At 44.3% G+C, this 20,721-nt stretch overlaps 1 protein-coding gene across 2 annotated transcripts; it reads left to right on the forward strand.

Moving 5' to 3' along the window:
* The first annotated feature begins 5,834 nt into the window (after positions 1-5,834).
* Positions 5,835-20,229, forward strand: pparda (peroxisome proliferator-activated receptor delta a). 2 transcript variants are annotated; one of them, XM_053483984.1, is made up of 8 exons: positions 5,835-5,891; positions 11,127-11,456; positions 12,803-12,939; positions 13,094-13,232; positions 14,915-15,108; positions 17,317-17,520; positions 18,559-18,802; positions 19,033-20,229. In XM_053483984.1, the coding sequence occupies exons 2-8, from the start codon at positions 11,165-11,167 to the stop codon at positions 19,278-19,280; spliced, it is 1,458 nt and encodes a 485-aa protein (XP_053339959.1). In that variant the 5' UTR covers positions 5,835-5,891; positions 11,127-11,164; the 3' UTR covers positions 19,281-20,229. The 2 variants fall into 2 exon arrangements, with proteins under 2 accessions (XP_053339959.1, XP_053339960.1); XM_053483985.1 differs by lacking the exon at positions 11,127-11,456 and having other exon boundaries at positions 5,858-5,891.
* The last annotated feature ends 492 nt before the right edge of the window (positions 20,230-20,721 follow it).

The following is a 20,721-nucleotide window of genomic DNA, read 5'->3' on the forward strand; positions in this document are numbered from 1 at the left end:
CTCACACATGTTTATGATCTCATATCAGAAGATTTTCTCTGATGTATAACAGACACACCGGCCACATTACAGCTTCCCCTCTGACCCTGAGTCCCACTGAGAGGTGTCAGTCCGTAAGTAACAAAAACCTGTGTGATGACAATAATAAACCCATACCATACCATCCCCTGTCTGTCCGTCTGTCCGTCCGTCTGTCTGTCTGTCCGTCTCCCTGTCCATCCGTCTGTCTGTCTGTCTGTCTGTTTGTCTGTCCGTCTGTCCGTCCGTCTGTCCTTCCGTCTGTCCATCCGTCTGTCTGTCTGTCCGTCCGTCTGTCTGTCCGTCTGTCTGTCCGTCTGTCTGTCCGTCTGTCTGTCTGTCTGTCCGTCCGTCTGTCTGTCTTCAGTACATTATAAAGACTGAAATGGAAGAAAGTGTGTACTTGTTTCTTACCTTTTCAGGTGTATAAGAAGCTGCTTCTCTCCATCAAATTCACAAACCATCTACTGTCTCACTATCTCTCCTCACACACACTCACAAACACTCACACACACTCACACACACTCACACACACCTGAGTAATGATAAAATGGCACAGGTGAGAGCTGAGCGACTTCTCTTTATCTCACATGCTCCGCCTCAGACTGGGGTGTGTACAGTTCAGAGGAAACTGTGTGTGTGTGTGTGTGTGTGTACAGTAGTTGTGAATTTCAAAGGGAGGATGAAGCACAGGATGTGGAGTGAGATGGAGTGTGTTATGGGTTTAGAGTGTTGACTGGCTGGAGTGGAACAGCTGCAAACACTAATTAACATCTGCACATACTACACAAACATAACACACATATAACACGGAGATTACACACACTACACACACGACACACACACATGCAATAGAGCTAGAAGACAGACACACTGCACCATGACGGAGCTTTTCTACTGATTCAAAGAGAGTTTTTAACTGGTGTCACACACATCAGCAGGAAGACACTGTGTGTGTGTGTGTGTGTGTGTGTGTTTGAAGGTGATAATATGCGTTTGTGGAGATTTGGATCAAACCGTTTCCCTGATTAGAGAACAGACGGTGGATTTAGATCAGTGTGACTCCACCTTCACCAAACGCTCATTAGACTCGCTCAGATCCTGCACTAATCACAGCGTGTGGCCTCCTAATGCTTTATTCCTCTAATGCTCTGTGTGTGTGTGTGTGTGTGTGTCTGTCTGTCTGTCTGTCTAATTGACATTCACAGTTTCCTCCTCTGCTTTTCCAACTGTGTGTGTGTGTGTGTGTGTGTGGTGTCCAGTTCATGTGTAAAAATAATTCCTTATGCTCATAACTCTGAGGCCTGGAACATGTCCCACGTCATCAGTGAAGAAGAAGAAACCCCCATAGATGTGATCCTCTGGTGATTCAGTACATTCAGGTGGACCCACCCAGATGAGGATGGGTTCTGTTATCACCCAGATGAGGATGGGTTCTGTTATCACCCAGATGAGGATGGGTTCCCTGTTGAGTCTGGTTCCTCTCAAGGTTTCTTCCTATTACCATCTCAGGGAGTTTTTCCTTGCCACTGTCGCCCTCGGCTCGTTCATCAGAGACATTTCATTCATTCATCTCGTTATTATCTAGACACATCTTTCTCTCTAATACACACTTCCAAATATTTTATTTTCTAAAAATTTCTTTCATCTTTGTGAAGCTGCTTTGAGACAGTGACCAGTGTTAAAAGCGCTATATAAATAAAATGGAATTGAATTGAATTAACCAAGGTGTGTTCCTCAGTCCTGCAGGAGGACTTTCAGGTGTTTGGCTTCTTCTCCAGGCCTGCCTCCTGAAGTTCTCACCTCCTCAGGTTCCTACAGCTCACACACACACCATATGTTTAAACTCACCCTCATGCAGCACCCTAAAGTTCAGCCCTAAACCTGATCATTCATCTAGACGTGTGAATGTTCTCCGAGGACTCGAGCTCTCCCTCGTCTCCATCAGCACCATCCCATCCGCTTCTCCACCAGTGTGTCACACCAGGTGTGTGTGTTAGGATGACGTGATGGCTTCATCTCTATCTCTCTATCTCTCTCTCTCTCTCACACACACACACACACACACACACACACACACACACACTTCATGTGTTTTGCCGGACGTGCCTCCTCACCCTGCTGACGGATCTCTTCTACTTCACTGTGTGTGGTTTTGGCTTCAAGGAGGAAGCTTTTAAAATTTGTGTGTGTGTGTGCGTGTGTGTGTGTGCGTGTGTTTTTCCCGGAGGTTAGCTCATCCAAAACTCAGCTTGACAAGGTGCAGACAGGTAACTGCATCTCCTCCCTGAGCCCAGCTGAACATGAACACACACTCGGGTAAACACACGCACAGGTTCAGACATACTGTCAGGTAAACACACTCCGGTCAGTTTGTTTACTCCACTCAGGGTTTTGTTTACACAAATCAGGTGTTTGTGTAGCTGAAGGCGGAGCTACAGTGAGACAGTCAGAGGTGTGATGTCACTTCCTGTTTCCTGTTGCTGTTTGAGTGTTTAATAAATGAAATGTGTGTGTGTGTGTGTGTGTGTGTGTGTGTGTGTGTGTGTGTGTGAAAGTGAAGTAAGTAAAAGCCCTGCCACCAGCCTGGAGTCTTAAAGACAAGTAGGAATTCCCTCCTAATACCAAAGAGATTTCAGCAGGTCAGTGGTTTTCCTCCTCACTGATCACATCTATCAAACTTCTAGAAGATCCTCTCCTCCTCACAGACCAACATCTTCTCGCTCACTCAGGTGAACTACGGCCATGAAGGAATGTGTTTCTGAAGCACCGCAGTAAAGAGCTTCTGCCAGTTTCAGACAGGGGACGAGACAAGACACTCAGTGCTGTCTCTGGACATTATGAGAACTGGAATCAATGACGTTCTAAGAGAAATGTTAGGAAAATGTGTGATCATGTAAACGAGTGACATCCTAATCTACTCCCCCACCCTCTCATACACACCCTCCACATCAGTCTTTATCTCTCCTCTCTCTCTCTCTGTCTCACTACACCTGTCTCTCCTGAGCTGCCAGTGATCCAGACCCCCTCTGTCCCCTGGACCTGTCTGACTCGTCCTGGTGTCCCTCTTCTGGTTGGAGATCTGGTCACATGGATGCCCCGTGTGATCTGTCTGGGATGCGTGTGGTGACTGGGGACGGTTCCACTTTACCATGAAGACGGTCCTGTCCTCGGCTGATCATTCATCAGGGACGATCTGATCATTCTGATTCACACACACTCACATCTCATACACACTGCAATCATTTTTGTGAAGCCGCTTTGTGACAATGTCAATTGTTAAAAGCGCTATACAAATAAAATGTAATGAAATTGAATTGAATCATCATCCTCCACATAGAGATTCTCCACATCACAAACACTTTACTGTGACTAAAGAACAATCAATTCAATTCAATTCAATTCAATTTTATTCAATTTTATTTGTATAGCGCTTTTAACAATTGACATTGTCACGTTCTAATTTCCGGTCTGTTTTGAAGTGCGCGTGTGATCGTTATACCAGGGAGCAAGTTTCTTATCTTTAATAATTTTTCTTTTAACTGGAGCTACATTATCTAAGGTGTAACGGAACGTCGACTCTAAATATTCAGTCGCCTGATCGAGTTCTGTGGGGTCAGACGGTGATCTAATTGAAGTTGGGAACTCTGGGAGATTACTGATAAAACTCTGTTTGGTACTTGATGTGAATGTACGTTTAGTACGGAAGCGTGGTGTACTACATTATCACTATAACACACCTAGTGATCTATAACAGATAGTGATCCGAGATAACTTCAGACTGTGGAATTGTGAATAAATTTCCGAATAATATTATTAAATCTAAAGTGTGACCTGCTTTATGAGTGGGTCCTACTACACACTGATTTACTCCTACCGAGTCCAGTATGGACATAAATGCTTTTCCCAGAGGGTCTTCTGGATTCTCATAATGAATATTAAAATCTCCAGCAATTAACACTTTGTCTACAGAAACGACTAGGTTTGAAAGGAAATCTGCAAATTCACTAAGAAATTCCGAGTACGGCCCTGGAGGTCTGTAAATGACAATTAGCGGGATCGACTGAGCTGACTTAATATAGTTAAATACACTTATGTTACTATAAAGAATTTCAAATGAATTAAATTTGTGTCCGTGTTTTTGTACAATAGTCAGATTATCATTGTGAATAACTGCGACGCCTCCTCCTCTACCAGTTAACCGAGGCTGGTGTATGTAGCTGTATCCAGGAGGACTAGCTTCATTTAGAGATACATACTCGTCCTGTTTAATCCAGGTTTCTGTTAAACAGAGTATATCAAACTCCTGATCTGTGATAATTTCATTAACTATAACTGCTTTAGATGCGAGAGATCTAATATTTAACAGTCCTAGCTTCAGATCGGAGGTGCCGGCTGCGCATTCAGTCTGATCCAAGTTTGTGGTCTTTATGTTAATTAAGTTACTAAAACAGACATGAGTCTGTCTGAGTCTTTCTACATTTTTTGCTTAGTTCGGGGAACAGATACAGTCTCAATACAGTGAGTCAGAGAGCTGACGGGTTAGGAGTAGCTGTTACAGTAGGTCTGTCCTGCTCCAAACAATATCAGAGCACTACAGCACTTCCTGTGTTTGGCAAATGTTTAGTCAAATTGCTGTTGCACTCACAAATCTACAAAAGGGAACATTCAAAGCACCGAGGAGGCATCTGACATCATAGCATGTGTTTACCAAGCTGAAGGACCTGTTCACCCCAGCACCCCGAGATATTTAGCAAAGAAGAATGGGAAAGATTTTCACTCTCTAGATGTGCAAAGCTGGTAGAGACACATCCCAAAAGATCTGCAGTTGTAATTTCAATGAAATGTGATTCTACAAAGTATTGATTCAGGGGGAGTGAATACAAATGCACAACACAATTCATAGACAGTATCATCTATCTTATCTATCTATCTATCTATCTATCTATCTATCTATCTATCTATCTATCTATCCTATCTATCTATCTATCTATCTATCCTATCTATCTATCTATCTATCTATCCTATCTATCTATCTATCTATCTATCTATCTATCTATCTATCTATCTATCCTATCTATCTATCTATCTATCTATCTATCCTATCTATCTATCTATCCTATCTATCTATCCTATCTATCTATCTATCCTATCTATCTATCTATCCTATCTATCTATCTATCTATTCTATCTATCTATCTATCTATCTATCTATCCTATCTATCTATCTATCTATCTATCTATCTATCTATCTATCTATCCTATCTATCTATCTATCTATCTATCCTATCTATCTATCTATCTATCTATCTATCTATCCTATCTATCTATCCTATCTATCTATCTATCTTATCTATCTATCTATCTATCTACAGTATCTATCTATCTATCTATCTATCTATCTATCTATCTATCTATCTATCTATCTATCTAACCATTGGTTTTTGTGTTTCTTTCCGCCTGAGCTGCGACTGTAAACTTAGTATTTTGCTTTTGCTCCTCTTGCTGTCGCTGAGCTGTTTATGACTGAGTGAGGAGCGCCCCCTAGTGCTGGGGCTCATAGTGAACACACACACACACACACACACACACAAAGAGGAGGCAGGTTCACGGGGCATACAGAATATCAGTGTGTGAGTGTGTGAGGGAGAAAGGGGGAGAAAGGGAAAGAGAGAGAGGGAGGGGGAGAGAGAGAGAGGGAGAGAGAGAGAGAGGGGTGGAGAGAGAGAGGGAGGGGGAGAGAGAGAGGGAGAGAGAGAGAGGGGGAGAGAGAGAGAGAGAGAGAGAGGGAGAGAGGGGGAGTTTGTGTGTGATAGTGACGGTGTTGGATAAACACACACATACACACACTCCTGATCTGATTCACACAGCAGGTAAGAAGGACCCACACTGACACAACTGTGTGTGTGTATGTTTGTGTGTGTGTGTATGTGTTCATTATCAATGTATTAATTACTTTAGTGCTGCTTTATTGCATAAACACTGTACATGTGTGTGTGTGTGTGTGTGAGAGAGAGAGAGAGAAAGGGAGAGAGTGTGTGTGTATGTGTGTCATCTCTCTCCCTCTCCCTCTCTCTCTGCGCATGTGCTGGGTGTGAGTGAGCGTGCGGAAGGCTGTCTGGCATCCTGCCAAGTTTTTTGGAGACTGTTTGTTTATTTTTTATTTTTTTCAATTGGTAAATGTTTTAGTTTAAATAAAAGTTTAAAGTGAGAGAGTGAGCGGAGCACCATGGCCTCTGAGGCCGGTGTAGAGACTCTGTCCCGACGTGCCGGATTGAGGACGTGTTGTTAGCGGTGGGGGAGCAGGTCGGGTGTGAGAACATCTACTCTGCCTCCGGATGAATAAAGCCGTGGTGGTGTTCTTAAACAGAGTGGACCTCGCGAGCGCACTGACTAAGAGTGGAGTATGTGTGAGAGGAGCCGCTGTTAAAGTCACCCCCCTGTCAGAGGAGCCGCTGTTAAAGTCACCCCTCTGTCTGTCCCCGCAGTGAGGGTGGTGATCTCTAACGTGCCTCCCTTCATTAAAAACGAGGCAATAATGAAGGACCTGGCCCGTTTCGGGAAGTTTGTCGGCCCCATGAGACCCATCCTGCTCGGGTGCAGAAGCCCCAACATGCGGCACGTCCTGTCTTTTCGCCGGCAAATGTTAATGATTTTAAACAACGAAGAACAGACATTAAATGTGAACTTTAAAGTTAAAGACGAGACCAACAGCTACACCGTCTTCGCCACCACGGAGCGGCTGAGGTGTTTCGAGTGCGGGGACGTCGGTCACAAGAGGCTGAGCTGCGACACGGCCGGGAGACAGCGGCAGCGGCGCGAGGACAGCCGGCAGGGGAGCACCGAGGAGTGCGGGCCTGCGGTGGGCCTCGCCGACACACCGGAACTCCAACAGGTCAGTACTGAACACACCGGCAGCACGGAGGCACACCCTGCGGTACAGTGTTCAGTGCTGACAGTGACCGCGCCCCCAACGTCTGCACCGAAACACACCAGCCGCAGACCAGCACATCACCACAGACACCTAAAGACACAAAACCGAGGAGAAAACGGGAGGAGACGTCCGGGACAGAACCGACAACTAAGCGTCAAACCCGCAGTCAGACTGTGAGCAGCGCGGTACAGGAGAGTGAGGAGGCCGGGTGGAGCACCGCACACACACACACCTGTAGGGATAGAGGAGCAGGTCAACCTGTTCCTACAGCTGTCAAAAACAGAAAGGAAAAAGGTAGTGAAAACGCTAAAAGAACTGAAAAAAACTAACACAACAGGTAAAAACAAACAAACCGTTACTAAAAAAGAAGAAGAAGAAAAAATGGACAACAGCTGAAACCAAACCACAAACTGTAAATAAAACTGTAAATTAATGAACAAAAAAACTGAAAAAAAAAAGACTAAAAGTTGTAAATATGTAAATACTACATGTGTCAGTGTGTATGTAATGTATGCATGTTGACTTTGTGTGTGCACAATCAATAGGTACACATGTTTATATGTGAATGTATATGTATATGTGAATGTATGTATGTACTGTATATATGTGTGTATATATATATATGCATGTGTGTGTATGTATGTATGTACTGTATATACAGTGGTGTGAAAAACTATTTGCCCCTTCCTGATTTCTTATTCTTTTGCATGTTTGTCACACAGAATGTTTCTGATCATCAAAAACCGTTAACTATTAGTCAAAGATAACATAATTGAACACAAATTGCAGTTTTTAAATGAAGGTTTACGTTATTAAGGGAGAAAAAAAACTCCAAATCTACATGGCCCTGTGTGAAAAAGTGATTGCCCCCCTTGTTAAAAAATAACTTAACTGTGGTTTATCACACCTGAGTTCAATTTCTGTAGTCACCCCCAGGCCTGATTACTGACACACCTGTTTCAATTCAAAAGAAATCACTAAATAGGAGCTACCTGACACAGAGAAGTAGACCAAAAGCACCTCAAAAGCTAGACATCATGCCAAAATCCAAAGAAATTCAGGAACAAATGAGAACAAAAGTAATTGAGATCTATCAGTCTGGTAAAGGTTATAAAGCCATTTCTAAAGCTTTGGGACTCCAGCGAACCACAGTGAGAGCCATTATCCACAAATGGCAAAAACATGGAACAGTGGTGAACCTTCCCAGGAGTGGCCGGCCGACCAAAATTACCCCAAGAGCGCAGAGACAACTCATCCGAGAGGCCACAAAAGACCCCAGGACAACATCTAAAGAACTGCAGGCCTCACTTGCCTCAATTAAGGTCAGTGTTCACGACTCCACCATAAAAAAGAGACTGGGCAAAAATGGCCTGCATGGCAGATTTCTAAGGCGCAAACCACTTTTAGGCAAAAAGAACATTAAGGCTCGTCTCAATTTTGCTAAAAAACATCTCAATGATTGCCAAGACTTTTGGGAAAATACCTTGTGGACCGACCAGACAAAAGTTGAACTTTTTGGAAGGTGCGTGTCCTGTTACATCTGGCGTAAAAGTAACACAGCATTTCAGAAAAAGAACATCATACCAACAGTAAAATATGGTGGTGGTAGTGTGATGGTCTGGGGTTGTTTTGCTGCTTCAGGACCTGGAAGGCTTGCTGTGATAGATGGAACCATGAATTCTACTGTCTACCAAAAAATCCTGAAGGAGAATGTCCGGCCATCTGTTCGTCAAGTCAAGCTGAAGCGATCTTGGGTGCTGCAGCAGGACAATGACCCAAAACACACCAGCAAATCCACCTCTGAATGGCTGAAGAAAAACAAAATGAAGACTTCAGAGTGGCCTAGTCAAAGTCCTGACCTGAATCCTATTGAGATGTTGTGGCATGACCTTAAAAAGGCGGTTCATGCTAGAAAACCCTCAAATAAAGCTGAATTACAACAATTCTGCAAAGATGAGTGGGCCAAAATTCCTCCAGAGCGCTGTAAAAGACTCGTTACAAGTTATCGCAAACGCTTGATTGCAGTTATTGCTGCTAAGGGTGGCCCAACCAGTTATTAGGTTCAGGGGCAATCACTTTTTCACACAGGGCCATGTAGGTTTGGATTTTTTTTCTCCCTAAATAATAAAAATCATCATTTAAAAACTGCATTTTGTGTTTACTTGTGTTATCTTTGACTAATAGTTAAATGTGTTTGATGATCAGAAACATTTTGTGTGACAAACATGCAAAAGAATAAGAAATCAGGAAGGGGGCAAATAGTTTTTCACACCACTGTATATATATATATATATATATATATATATATATATATATATATATATGCATGTGTGTGTATGTATGTACTGTATATATGTGTGTGTATATATATATATATATATATATATATATATATATGCATGTGTGTGTATGTATGTATGTAGATAAGAAAAAATGTAGAACAGGTTTTTCTTTATTTGTTCCACAATAAAGTGTGTTAAAAACCTCACCTCTCTCTCTCTCTCTCTCTGTCTCTGTCTCTCTCTCACTCACACACACATTCAAAGACAAACAGTTCAGTTCATTGTGAACTTTGAAATGTTTGTGTTTTCCTCTTGTTGTTTTTCTTCTTCAGTTCACTCACCCTGTGTGCGTGTGTGTGCGTGTGTGTGCGTGCGTGAGAGAGAGAGAGAAAGAGAAAAAATTGTGTGCAAGTGTGTACGTGTAAGAGTGACAGGAAGAGAGTTTAATCCAATAATTAAAAACAGGAAGGAAGGACCTGAAGGACACACACATACACACACACATACACACACACGCACACACACACACTTTTTATATGCTTTTGCTATAATGTATGATTTGATCAGTTTCACACTTTTGCATTAATTCAGACGGCTGCTTTAAAAGCCAACTGAAAGCGGCTCCTTTTCCTCTTGCCCCGGCACGCCCTGCCCCGCCCTGTTCCGCCCCGCCCCGCCCCGCCCCGCCCCTAATGTTCCTGGGAACCGTGCTGCTGCGTCTTCAATAAATCTTACACAAAAAACTACACTGTACACGTACACACGACTCAGCCGGCGTTCGGTTCGGCTCGTTTTGTCGCTCGTTTGCAGAAAAAATGCTGCTGAGACAAATGTCTTAAAAAATGTCAGTTCATCAGGTGAAAAGTTCTAAGGTCATTCATTTGTCTGCACGCCGAGGAACCGCCTTAATCGTGCTTCATATTAACGTTTGATAAAACCGATGAACACCTTAAACTCTGTCACAACTTTTTGCAGAACATTGAACCACTTCCATTTGAGAAGCTCATCCACTTCTCAAATCCTCATATTTTGTTAAGGTCTTGTGAGGTGATGCAATACCGCCCCCTACTGCCCAGGAGTGCGGATCAGAAGATCACTCCGTACGAGACGCCACCTTTAAATGACCGACGACTCGAGTCACACTCGGCTTCAGAGTTCAGTAGCTCCAGCAGTGTTTGATGCTGTAATGTGTTTATAAAATCACAGGAACTCCTCATCAGGCGAGCTTCTCTCAGGAGAACCCTCAGAGGAACTCCTCATCAGGCGAGCTTCTCTCAGGAGAACCCTCAGAGGAACTCAGGAGAGAAACATCGGATGTAAATGAGGACTTCTTTAGTAACTGTCCGAGAGAGAGAGAGAGAGGGTTTATTTCCTCAGAGCTGGTGTGAGAAATGTTGATGGTGTGAGGTCACAAGCCTGATCCGTCTGCCTGATCACTAATAGGCTCGCGCTTGTGTGTGTGTGTGTGTGTTCACCAGTAGGATGACGTGTTTAGAGTGAAGTGATGAAACTGAGGTTGTGTGTGAGGCAGTCATCACATTCCTGTTCTCGGGTGAGTTTGAGTTCCGCGTGTCTCTCTGTCCCCGTCCTGTTAGCACTCGTCATCCGGCTCTTCAGCACAGGTACCGCCTTAACCTTTTACCTTTAACCCTTAACCTTACATTTTCATCTGTACACCAGGTAACAAAATCTGTCTGAGAGTTAGATTACATGCTATATTATAAAACACACAGAACCCCAGAACCTTGTCCCCTGTGTGTGTGTGTGTGTGTGTGTGTCTAAGGTTGTTACTGCACTGTTACTACCTCACTGTGACAGCACATGGGACAGGGGGACAAATCAAAGTTTCGGTGTTTGTCGTTGCGGTGTGTAACAGCACTCGTGTCCTGCAGACTCGTCCTGGACATGTGGACACTGAGGACGTTCCGCCATGGAGGGCTGTGACTCGGACATTTTAGCAATGAAGAACAGGTCCATGGAGTTCATGGAGGCGGGTCATGGGGAGGAGGGCTTTGAAAAGGTGATCTCGGAGCTAAGTGCAGCTGCGGGTCTGAATCTGGAGGTGGAGCTGGATGTGGAGGCGGAGCTGGGTGTGGAGGCAGGGTTTGAGGAGGGGCCAGGCTGGAGGCGGGGCTATAAGGAAGGAAATGCTGTAAAGGAGGTGGAACCTGGGAAGAACAGGGGCAGCACAACTGAGATCCAAAGTCCTCCTCAGTCTACAGGTGGGTGAGATGTGGGGTTGAGTGAGAGAGTGAGAGAGTGAGGGAGTAAGGGAGTGAGAGAGTGAGAATGGGGTAGTGAGAGAGTGAGGGAGTGAGAGTGGGGTAGTGAGAGAGTGAGGGAGTAAGGGAGTGAGAGAGTGAGAATGGGGTAGTGAGAGAGTGAGGGAGTGAGATTGGGGTAGTGAGAGAGTGAGGGAGTGAGGGAGTGAGAGAGTGAAAATGGGGTAGTGAGAGAGTGAGGGAGTGAGGGAGTGAGATTGGGGTAGTGAGAGAGTGAGGGAGTGAGATTGGGGTAGTGAGAGAGTGAGGGAGTGAGAGTGAGAATGGGGTAGTGAGAGAGTGAGGGAGTGAGATTGGGGTAGTGAGAGAGTGAGGGAGTGAGAGTGAGAATGGGGTAGTGAGAGAGTGAGGGAGTGAGATTGGGTAGTGAGAGAGTGAGGGAGTGAGAGTGAGAATGGGGTAGTGAGAGAGTGAGGGAGTGAAAGTGAGGGAGTGAGAGAGTGAGAATGAGGAAGTGAGAGAGTGATGTCGTGAGAATGATGGAGTGAGATGTTTAGGGACAGAGAGTGATGGTGTTATAGGGTGATGGAGTGAAATAGTAACTGAGTGAGAGAGTGATGAAGTATTGGGGTGATAGGCTGATTGAGTAAAAGCATGACAGGTTGGGGTGAGAGTGATTGAATGAGAGTGAGAGAGTGATGGAAGAAGAGGGTGATGGAGTGAGAGAGTGATGAAGTGAGAGAGTGATGGAGTGAGAGAGTGATGGAGTGAGTGTTAGCTGTAATGAAGCTGATTAGCACTGGGTCAGCTGTGTGTAGATCTCTTCTGTTCTTTGTTTTCACTTCTTAGTGTTGATGTTGATCTGGGTCTTGTGTCATTAGGTGGTAGTTCAGACACACACACACGCACACACACGCACACGCACACACACACACACACACGCACACACACTCATTTCACAGTGTGTGAACTCTGTCCCACCTTCTGTGGTTTCCTGAGCGTCTCACAGTCCCCGTCCTGCAATCTGTTTGTGTCTGTGTGTGTGTGTGTGTGTGTGTGTGTGTGTGACCTCAGACACTCATTCACCCGCTCTGTGCACTCTGCCACAGTTTGTGTTCCTTTAGTAATGAGAACAGTAGAACAGTTTGAAGCAAAACACTATGTGCTCACAAGCGTGTGTGTGTAAACGTGTGCGAATATGTGTGTGTGGGTGTGTGTGTGTGTGTGTGTGTGCACAGTATATAGAATATTCTACATCAGAGTTCTTCATTCTGTAATTCACACACACAACACCTGTTTTATTTGTTTGTGAATGTGTTTTGATGTGTGTGTGTGTGTGTGTATAGACATGTCTCACACTCCATTGTCAGAGCAGTTGTTATTGGGTCGTGATGAGGTGAAGGTGGTGAGTGTGGAGTGTCGGATCTGTGGAGATCAGGCATCAGGGTTTCATTATGGAGTGCACGCCTGTGAGGGGTGTAAGGTAGGAGTGTGTCTATCTTCATCATCACCTTCATCATCATCCCTACAGCATAATCGCTAGGCCGAGTGTAATCATTACCACGGTCGTTGGCGTGATGTATGTCTGTGTGTGTGTGTGTGTGTGTGTGTGTGTGTGTGATGAATCTTCCCTGCAGGGTTTTTTTCGCCGCACAGTGAGAATGAAGCTGGAGTATGAGAAATGCGAACGCAGCTGCAAGATCCACAAGAAAAACCGCAACAAGTGTCAGTACTGCCGCTTCCAGAAGTGTGTGACACTCGGGATGAGTCACGATGGTGAGGCGCGCCAACCAGCAGCACCATGCCATAAATGCTCATAATCGCTGATAAATGCTCATAAACACTCCTAACCACTTATAAACACTCCTAACAGTCATAAACACGTAGACCACTGTAAGAGGTTTGACATGTGGAGAGATAACACGGGAACCAGTTTCCCCAATCACAAACTGTCTTTTATTAACTGTCCAGCAAGCAGCTTTGAAAGTATGCACTGTTGATTTTAGTCCATGGGGCATGGACTGGTGCAGGTAGAGTCCGTTAAATCGCGATGAGGCAAGAAACTCGGAGCAAGAGGCAGGCAGCGGTGGTGGCACACACGAGAGTGTGAGGCAGGCAGCTTCCTTCTGGTCAAAGATGTATCAGAGTCTGTGGGAACAGAGAACGCATGTAAGTTCAGGTTTACTTAATGTGTGAGCACTGGCTGTAGGCCTGCCAGCACAGCACCACCCCAGCTTTGAGCTTGCACCCGTCTCAGAGAACAGTGCATGCAGTCAGGACAGGCCTTCTCATTTTGCGCATTGAGCTCTAGCCCTGTAACCCATGGAAAACAAGACATCCAGCAGTGAGGGAAACCATCTGTTTATTTGGGACTGTGTTCTTTGCTCTTGCCAACCATTGTAAAGGACCAAAGTGATTTAGAATGTGGATGATCAAAGGTGAAAAAGGTGTTCAGCCACCAGAAGTCCTTGGATCGTACCATCGGATTTGGGCACGGTCACAATGGGGCTCGACCATTAGGTTCCAGCCTGGGTGACATTGGCTCATCATGCCTGCACACCCTGTGAGAGCTGCTTGAAGATCACGTGTTGTTGGATGCTGGTTTCTTGCAGATGTCCTACATATCCCTTTGCAAACCTCTGTGGCCCCAGTTTCGGTCAGCTTGCCAGCATTCTGCACCACGGTTATGGGTTTGACAAGCGGAGAGAAAAAATGGGAACCAGATTCCACAATCACAAACAGTCTTTTATTAACAAGTGTTTGGCAAGCAGCTTTGAAAGTATGCACTGTTGTTAGTTTTACCCTCTGAAGCAAAACAGTGGTTTTGGAGACACCTAGAAAAGTGGCGCAGGTCGACTCAGACTCAGCATAGCTTGGTGCAGGTCCTCCAAGTCATGGGAAGGCAAGCAGGCGAGGCGAGGAGGTGTGTGGTAGACAGAGGCGGCGGCACGCAGACGAGAGCGTGAGGCAGGCAGATTCCATCTCGGTGTAGAGGTATCAGAGTTTATGGAGTCTGTGTGACAAGAGAATATTTACATTACATTTACATTTAGGCATTTGGCAGACACTCTTATCCAGAGCGACTTACATTTTTATCTCATTACACATCTGAGCAGTTGAGGGTTAAGGGCCGCGCTCAAGGGCCCAACAGTGGCAACTTGGTGGTTGTGGGGTTTGAACCTGGGATCTTCTGAACCATAGTCCAATGCCTCAACCACTGAGCTACCCCTCCCCGTGCCGTGAATATGCATAAGTTCAGGTTCAGAAAGGATCTTACTGGCTGTAAGTCTGTCGTCACACCACTCATAAACGCTCACAGCTGCAACATAAACGCTCATAATCACTGAGAACCGCATATAAACACTGTCCATATACATTTTGCGTTACATAGTTATGCATTAGCATTTACAACCGTGCGTGTGTGTGTGTGTGTGTGTGTGTGTGTGCATGTGTGTTAGCAATTCGCTATGGTCGCATGCCTGAGGTGGAGAAGCGGAGGTTGGTGGAGGGGATGCTCTCAGACAGTCGCACAACGAGCAGCTCCAGCCTGAAATCACTCGCTAAAAGAGTCAACAACGCGTATCTGAGACACCTGAACATGACCAAGAGGAAAGCACACGGCATCCTGACAGGGAGAACCTCCTCCAACCCTGTACATATACACACACACACACATATACACACACACACGCACACAAACACACACACACACACATATTCAATTCAATTCAATTTTATTTGTATAGCACTTTTAACAATTGTCATTGCCGCAAAGCAGCTTTACACAATCAAAAGAATTATTTAAGTTTGTATGAAATGTGAATGTGTATGAATCAAAATGGTCAGTTTGTCCCTGATGAACAAGCCGAGGGCGACAGGGGCAAGGAAAAACTCCCTGAGATGGTAGTAGGAAGAAACCTTGAGAGGAACCAGACTCAACAGGGAACTCATCCTCATCTGGGTGATAACGGATAGTAGGGATTGATCTGCACTCATACTGTGTGTTAGGAGGCTGGAAGTTCAGCTATAACAGTTGATGTTAATTGATGTAAATATGGAGTCCAGGTAGTTATTGGAGACAATTGCAATCTTGAACTATCAAGCAACCACAGCCAAGTCAAGTCCTCAGAGAAACAGCTGTCAACACCAGTCGAGGCCAAAACCGTCTTTATGGTTAAGTAAAACCATCCACAGACACCAGACGCATCCCAAAGAGACACACAGGACATCCATGCGACAAGATCTCCAACCAGAAGTAGGGCACCAGGATGGGTCAGACAGGTCCGGAGGGCAGAGGGAGTCTGGATCACTGGCAGCTCAGGAACGACATGTGTAGCTCGACAGAGAGAGAGAGAGAGAGAGAGAGAGAACAGGAGAGGGGAGAGGAGAAGAGAAGAGATAACAGTTAGGTAGGGTCGCAGTCACATAATGTATAATGTCAATGTATATTTACTGTAGAGTGCAAGCAGAGACTCCGGAAGGAATAACTATGACATCATAACTAAAAGGGAGAGCCAGAAGGAAACACAAACATGAGGGGGAACTGAGATGTAAAGCAACCAATCACCTCACCGTCAGCAAACCTGAGTGATCAATGAGAGTGAGGAGGACAGCATCTAAACATACCAGTTCACCATAATACTCTACGTCCATGAGTCCCCCCAGATCTGCTCCTTTACCTAAGGCTAATCTATTTATAAAAATGCTTGGCTAAATAAATAGGTTTTTAGCCTGGACTTAAACACTGAGACTGTGTCTGAGTCCCGAACACTATTTGGAAGACTATTACATAACTTTGGGGCTTTGGGGCCCCCTGCTGTAGTTTTCATAATAAGCGGTACTGATAAGCAGCCTGCATCCTTTGATCGAAGTAGGCGTGGCGGATCGTAAGACACTAGTAGTTCATTTAGATACTGCAGCGCGAGACCATTTAATGTCAAGAGTAGTATTTTAAAATCAATGCGAAATTTCACAGGGAGCCAATGCAGTGAAGATAAGATAGGGGTGATGTGCTCGTATCTTCTGGTTCTAGTGAGGACTCTCGCTGCTGCATTCTGGACTAGCTGAAGCTTATTTATGCACCTAGTTGAACAACCAGACAGTAAGGCATTACAATAGTCCAACCTAGAGGTGATAAAAGCATGAACTAGTTTTTCTGTATCATTAAGTGACAATATATTTCTTATCCTGGCAATATTTCTGAGGTGAAAGAAGGCTATCCTGGTAATATTATCTACATGTGCTTCAAATGAAAGGCTGGAATCTATAATCACACCGAGGTCTTTTACTGTTGCACTCGATAGAACAGAAAGGCCATCTAAGGTTACGGTGTGATCTAAAATCTTACTCCTAGCTGTATGCGGTCCTATGACTAAAACTTCTGTCTTATTAAGCAGAAGGAAGTTAATTAGCATCCAATCTCTTATGTCCTGCACACATTGCTCAACTTTAGTAAGCTGGTTTATCTCATCAGGTTTTGCTGAGACGTATAACTGTGTGTCGTCAGCATAACAGTGAAAACTAATACCATGCTTACGGATTATGTTGCCCAGAGGAATCATGTAAAGGGAAAAAAGCAGTGGACCTAAAACTGAACCTTGTGGAACACCAAACTCCACTAGAGAACATGCAGAATAATCACCTCATACACATACACACACATACACACACACACACACACACACACACACATACATACACAAACACACACACACACATACATACACACATACACACACAACTACATACACACATGCATACACACATACACATATACACACACACACACAGAATAAAAACAATGAGGAAAATTGTGTGTGTGTGTGTGTGTGTGTGTGTGTGTGTGTTCTCTGCGCTGCAGTTTGTGATCTATGACCTGGGCTCCCTGTGGCGTGCTGAGAGTGGGCTGGTGTGGGACAGTGGGGTTCTAAGCGGACGGGAACAGAAGGAGATCGGAGTTCACGTCTTCTACCGCTGTCAGTGCAGCACCGTGGAGACAGTACGTCAAATCACGGAGTTCTCCAAGTCCATCCCGGGCTTCATTGACCTGTACCTCAATGACCAGGTATACACACACACACACACACACACACACACACACATAGACACAGATTAGTGACATAATATGGTGTTATATTTCTGCCACAATTCTGAGCGCGCAGTTTGACATTTTGAGAGCAGCCAAAGCACTCTATGACTTCTCGATTCTGTGTGCGCTCGACTTTGCCTGTACGCTCGCTCAACATTGTCCAGCGTTACAACACTGTCACAAAACCAGCCAATCACAGACCTCCACACACTACTGCTGATTGGCTGTTTCTCCTGTAATCAAGTGGCACTACTATCGACTGCTTAACGGAAACGTTGTAAATAAAGGTTTATAAGTAAAGCGACCGAGTTGTCTGATTTAAATTTAAGTCGATGTAGTCTAACAATGAGCTATATGGATAATTAGATTAGATAAATAAAAACACACAATGGGTAAACGAAACTGGTATATACCAATACTTCATTGAATAAAAAATAAATACTATAAATTTGTTTATAATATTTATAAATAAATACAACTTTATTTACATTGCTTCCCTTATAGAATTTCTTTTCATTTGTATATAATTATATATAATAATATAATTTTAATTTCTTATCATTTTGATTTTCTTTTGATTTTGTAAAGCTGCTTTGAGATAATGACCATTTTAAAAGCGCTATACAAATTATAGGTTGCTTTATGCGGTCGATATTGCCAGCTGATAGAGAAGGAACAGCCAATCAGCAGTAGTGTGTGGATGTCTGTGATTGGATAGTTTTGTGACAGTTTTGTAACGCTGGACAATGTTGAGCGTACAGGCAGAGTCGAGCGCGCACAGAATCGAGAAGCCGCATGTGCGCGGAGAACATGTTGAGCGAGCAGGGGAGACACTGCACGTGCAGAATCGAGCTGTTGAGCGCGCAGTGGAGACACTGCACGTGCATAGAGTGCTTTGTCTGCTCTCAAAATGTCAAACCGCGCGCTCAGAATTGTGGCAGGAATATAACTGCATAACCTTATAGCAACTTTTGGAAGCTTGTATAAAGTTGCAGTTCTCCCTTCGTCCTGTAGGTGACACTGCTGAAGTACGGTGTTCACGAGGCGATCTTTGCCATGCTGCCGTCTCTGATGAATAAGGACGGCTTACTGGTGGCCAATGGGCGTGGCTTTGTCACACGCGAGTTCCTGCGCAGTCTCAGGAAGCCATTCAGTGAAATCATGGAGCCAAAGTTCGAGTTCGCTCTCAAGTTCAACGCGCTGGAGCTGGACGACAGCGACCTTGCACTGTTTGTCGCTGCCATCATCCTGTGTGGAGGTAGGCTGGGACATCCTCTCAGGGATGTATGTCTCTCTCTTGGCGTCCTCTTGGGGACCAGCGTCTCTCTCTGTCTGTTTCCTCTCAAGGACCTGCATGTCTCTGTCAGTGTCCTCTGTGGGACCCCTCATCTCCATGTGGGAGGTGTAGATGAAGACACTAATGCTGATCTAAAGAACAAGTCATTTACCCTGTCGTGTGTGCGCGCGTGTGTGTGCGCGTGTGTGCAGATCGTCCCGGGCTGATGAATGTGAAGCAGGTGGAGGAGATTCAGGATAAGATCCTGCAGGCGTTAGACCAGCACCTGCAGCACACACACCCTGACGCTGCCTACATCTTCCCCAAACTGCTGCAGAAGCTCGCAGACCTGCGACAGCTCGTCACCGAGAACGCACAGCTCGTCCAGATGATCAAAAAAACTGAGTCTGAGACCTCACTGCACCCTCTCCTGCAAGAGATCTACAGAGACATGTACTGACCACACACACACACACACGAACAGCTGTGCTGAGCCACAATGTGTTAAAAGAGATGTCAGGGGTGGGTAGAGGAGCCAAAAAATTTACTCAAGCGAGAGGAGCTGTATTTCAGAATAATATTACTTAAGTAAGAGTAAAAAATTATTCGGTGAAAAGACTATTCAAGTACTGAGTAACTCTTTCAATCACATAATTATATATATATATATATATATTCATAGCCTGTTAAAGTAACAACAACAATTAACAATTAACGTTAATATATAATCACACAAACATGAAAAAAGCATTCTATCCTCACCGCAAGATCCCACTAGTAGCAGCGTGGGTTTATGGCGTCCCGCAAAATTACACGCTTTACTTTTGTTCACGCATGCGAGTGTATGTAGGACGGATTCACACGTAGGATAAATTTATAGAACACCGGCTGAAGACCTGATCACATGACTGAGTCATGTGATTATTGCTGCTGCGCCTGATTGGTGGAACAGTCATGCGGTAGATCCACCAACTGCATGTTTACAATAAACGGTTATAAAAGTAAAGAGTCGAGCGGAGCCGAATGTAGCGGAGTGAGAGGAGCGTTTCTTCTTCACAAACCTACTCAAGTAAAAGTAACAGAGGAAATGTAACTCGTTACTACACAGCTCTGCTTTCAGAACAACTCGTTTAAACAAGCGAAGAAATGTAGAGACAGGACTGATTTACTGGAGTCTGTATTTATTATGTGTTATTATATTTGTCTTCTCAGTACATTTATTAATGTGAGTAAATATTTAATGATGTACTGTAGTGTTTAAAGGATTTAACAAAGTTTAAGTGATGAATCAAATGAGTCAAATGAATCAGTGTCACATCTCCATCCAGCATCATCTGAGAGAAAGCGAGATGAAATAAGAGCCGTTATATTCGTTAGTGCTGGTTTAGTGTGTGTGTGTGTGTGTGTGTGTGTGTGTGTGTGTTGTTTTGGCGTTCATGTGCAAGTGTTTATGTTCCCAGAGTGTGACATCACATGGAATTACAAACAAACACAAACGACACACGAGTGGCATCAAACTCCGTCTGAGAGAAACTAAACCAGCACTCGGCCCTCGTTATTGACGAGCTCATTAATCAGATAAAGTTACGTTTTACATCCGGAGCCAAAAATGTATCAGAAACCCATGTAATTATTTATTTATTAAAAGTATATAATTGTGAAATTAGTCACAATGTCTGTAATTATGACTGTAATCTGTAATCACCCCCCCCACACACACAGTGCTTTTGTACACTTTTACGCTTTTACACTAAAGTTAAACCCAGAAAAGTTTTATACAGTATCTAAATTTGATATTCTTCTAGAATCCTTTAATAATAATCTGTAACATTTTTGTGATCTGCTCCAAGCTTTAATGCTAACTCTGCACGATTGAAACTTTCATGAAACTTTTAGTTTAG

Source organism: Clarias gariepinus, chromosome 23 (genome assembly GCF_024256425.1).
Source record: "Clarias gariepinus isolate MV-2021 ecotype Netherlands chromosome 23, CGAR_prim_01v2, whole genome shotgun sequence".
Lineage (NCBI taxonomy): Eukaryota > Metazoa > Chordata > Actinopteri > Siluriformes > Clariidae > Clarias > Clarias gariepinus.